This window comes from Trypanosoma cruzi, genomic scaffold (assembly GCF_000209065.1).
Source record: "Trypanosoma cruzi strain CL Brener 1047053516347 genomic scaffold, whole genome shotgun sequence".
Lineage (NCBI taxonomy): Eukaryota > Euglenozoa > Kinetoplastea > Trypanosomatida > Trypanosomatidae > Trypanosoma > Trypanosoma cruzi.
In genome coordinates this window covers 5,322-8,355 of record NW_001849082.1, presented here as the reverse complement: position 1 = coordinate 8,355, position 3,034 = coordinate 5,322, and the positions used below count along the sequence as shown (strand labels likewise).

At 64.6% G+C, this 3,034-nt stretch overlaps 2 protein-coding genes and 2 non-coding genes across 4 annotated transcripts, besides 2 other annotated features; all 4 read left to right on the top strand.

The window, feature by feature from the left end:
• Window positions 1-3,034: a sequence feature (areas not merged during assembly with more than two copies in the genome that could not be assigned to a particular haplotype).
• Tc00.1047053507695.50 lies at window positions 22-101 on the top strand. The gene has a single exon (XR_008255482.1). It is a non-coding gene; the product is annotated as a C/D small nucleolar RNA (snoRNA), TB8C3C2 (small nucleolar RNA).
• On the top strand, window positions 143-490 carry Tc00.1047053507695.30 (uncharacterized protein; the record flags this gene model as incomplete). Its single annotated transcript, XM_797786.1, has 1 exon — window positions 143-490. One exon carries the CDS (start codon window positions 143-145, stop codon window positions 488-490), a length of 348 nt encoding a protein of 115 aa, XP_802879.1.
• Tc00.1047053507695.40 lies at window positions 153-228 on the top strand. Its single transcript, XR_008255481.1, has one exon. It is a non-coding gene; the product is annotated as a C/D small nucleolar RNA (snoRNA), TB8C3C3 (small nucleolar RNA).
• Window positions 675-710: a microsatellite.
• On the top strand, window positions 847-3,034 carry Tc00.1047053507695.14 (dispersed gene family protein 1 (DGF-1), putative; the record flags this gene model as incomplete). Its single annotated transcript, XM_797787.1, has 1 exon — window positions 847-3,034. A coding segment is annotated over one exon (2,188 nt), but the record flags the coding sequence as incomplete, so codon positions are not given.

Below are 3,034 nucleotides of genomic sequence, written 5' to 3'. Positions count from 1 at the left end.
AGACACACGAACTGCGCGGCGGCGGCGTGATTACAAACCGGACGTCTGAAGGTCAACCGACCGCAGAGTCGATGTGGACCCTTGTCCCCCGTGGCTGAGTGCCGCCACCGTGCTTCTTTATTCCTCCCTTTTGCCCTTGTGCATGCAGTGTGCGCATGATGCCGCTCTTTGTTCTGCAATGCCGACCCACGTGAGCGAGAAACGACGCTTTGACTACTGGCAACTGACGCACTCACCACCCCTTTTCCGCGCCACCACCACCACCACGTTCACGGACGCGCTCGATGGCTGGCGGTTGCAGCAATGCCACGTGTATCTGCCTCGGCTTTTGTGTGTTGTCCACGGCATCGGGGCCGTCATGTGTTGGAGGCATTTGGTGAGAAGGGCGTTGCCAATGGTCATTTGCCTCTTTGCCGGGGTCCCGCCACTCTGCACGGCGGTTGTGCGGGGCTGCGCGGGCGGTGGGAGGCCGATGGCATCACTGGGCTGACTGCGTCTGCGCGTCTTTGTGTCGCTGGCTGTGATGTGATGTGGAATGTCTGTGGCCGGATGCCGCTGCGTGCTACTGTGTCTGGCTACTGTTGTTGCTGCCTTTTTCTTGTTTTGCCTTGCAGATAGAGATACTGTGGCTTGACCACCACAGCTATCGTTTCAAGGTTTTAGGAATTACTCGCAGCAGTAGTAGTAGTATTATTAGTAGAAGTAGTAGTGGGATAACGATCTGGCGGAATCGGGTCACTGTATTTGACATCTGTAGGAAGGGATTTGCGGAGCAGGAGGCACGGTCGACGAGACGAGTGCGAGACACACCACGACAGCCCTGTTGGTACCTGGTTGGGTTGGTGGATGTGGTCTGCGGTGGGCGCGTGTCCGCACAGCCGGCACCGCGTGCAGCGCAGGGCCATTGCGGCTGTGCGTGTGGCGGTGCTGCTTTTGGTGTTGGCGCTGGTGTCGTTGGCGGCGTGGATGCCCGCGGTGCATGCGGTGGCGTTGCGACTGCGGGGCGGTACGGTGGAGAGAGCCATCACGGTGGGCCGCGCCCTGGACACGGTGCTGATGGACGGCGTGTGCATCACGAACGGCGTGGCTGTGGTGCTCGACGTTGCGGCGATGCTTCCCGGCGCGCTGCGCATCGAATTGAGGAACTGCGCTTGCGACGGCGGTGCGCAGATATACGTGCGGGGCTACAGCGGCGAGCCGGCGAGTGACCGGAGCCTGGAGGTGAGCGTGAGCGGGCTGTCCGGGAGCTACTGCTCGCTCGTGTTTGTGCACAACCTGCCGGCACACACGAACGTGACGGTCTGTGACTCGACGATTGTGACGCCGGGGCCGATGCGCTACTCCCAGCTGAGCGGGCTGACGGACGCGGTGGCGTCGCCGCTTGTGCTGCACGCGACGTCGCTGTTGCAGACGCAGCTGCGTGTGAGCAGCACCGTGCTGAGGTCGTCGCAGGCGGGCGGGTCGGCGGTGTACGTTGGCGGCGGTGTGGACCTGTTGTCGAGCGCGGTGGTGCTTGACGGCGTGTCGCTGGAGGCGTCGGGCGGTCCGACCGCTTCCGCGATGCATGTGGCGTCCTCGTCGCGTCTCAGTCTGCGGAGCCACTCGGTGTTCTCCGTGACGAACGTGTCGGTTGTGAGCGGCGGCGGCGGCATTGTGCTTGGAGAGCGCCTCGCGGTGTTTGATTCGGTGCTGCGCTTCGTGGGCGTCGAGGGGTCTGCTGCGTCGCCGTTGGTACGCTGCGGCGGTGGGACGGTCGGTGCCGGCGGGTGGCTGGACCTGCACGACGTGTGGGCGGTGGGCGAGGCGTCGACTGTGGCGTCGCTGTCAGGGGTGACGCTGGGCGGCGGCGCCGTGTCGATTGCTCGCTGCGCTGCCACCGGCGCTACGCTTGTCTCCGGGCCGACGATCACGAGCGGCGCTGTGTCCGTGCAGTGCAACCGTGCCGGCGGCCGCGTGCTGCAGAGCAGCGGCGACTACCGCTTGGCCGGCCTGATCTCCGTGAGCGTGGTGCCGTGCGACGGCTGTGCGGCTGCGCTGGCGTGCTTTGGTGCGCTGACGGCGTCGTTCTCCGAGTGCGTGTGCAACTGTCGTGCCGGCGGTGTGGGCGAGGCGTGCCTGCCGTTCGACGTGCCGGCTGCGAGGGCCGGCGGTGGTGGTGGCGGTGCGCAGGGCTGCGTGAGTGGCGTGACGCTGACGGAATCGGTGACGGTTGGCGGCGGTCAGGCGACGGCGTGCTTCGACTCGGTGGTGTTCAGCGGACCGATCACTGTGGCGGTGGACCTGCGCTCGATGGACGCGTTCGCTGACGCACTGAACGTGACGCTTCGCCACTGCGTGCTTGTGGGCGGTGCGCAGCTGCGGATTGGCGGCCTCAGCGAGAGCACAGCGCACCTGGTGCCGCACGCCCTCGTCAACATGACGAATGTGACGTCGCTGGAGGGCACGATTGTGCTGCATGGCACGATGCCGCTGAACTCGAGTGTGCTGCTGGCGAACTCGACGCTGCGCGCGACGGTTGGCGGGTCGCAGTACGTGCCGACGACCCCTGGCAACGAGAAATCACGGTACGGCCCCGCGCTTGTTCTGGACGGCGTCCGGCTTCTGTCGACGCGGTTCGTCATGACGCGGTCGACTCTGGTGTGTGGCGGGGGTTCGTGCGCTGCGATACTTGTGGAGCGCGGCCTCGGCGTGAACCTGTCCAGTGTCTTTTACATGGACAACTGCGCTGTCATGTCGCAGATGCACGTGATGTATGCTATTGCGTCGGGCCTGCGTGTCAGCAGCGGCTCCGTGTTCTCCATACAGAACAGCTCGTGGAATGCTCCGAGCACCGAGTACTACAAAGGCGCGTGTGTGTTTGGGGACGTTGTGGTGTCTGGCGGCAGCGTGCTGCAGGTTATGTCCAGCGAGTTCCGTCTTGGCTTTGCCATGCTCATGGCAACCACGCTGACCGTGACTGGCGGCAGCTGGCTGGTGCACCGCGACAACGCGTTCCGCACCGCCTACGTTGTGTACGTGGCTAAATACGACGGCG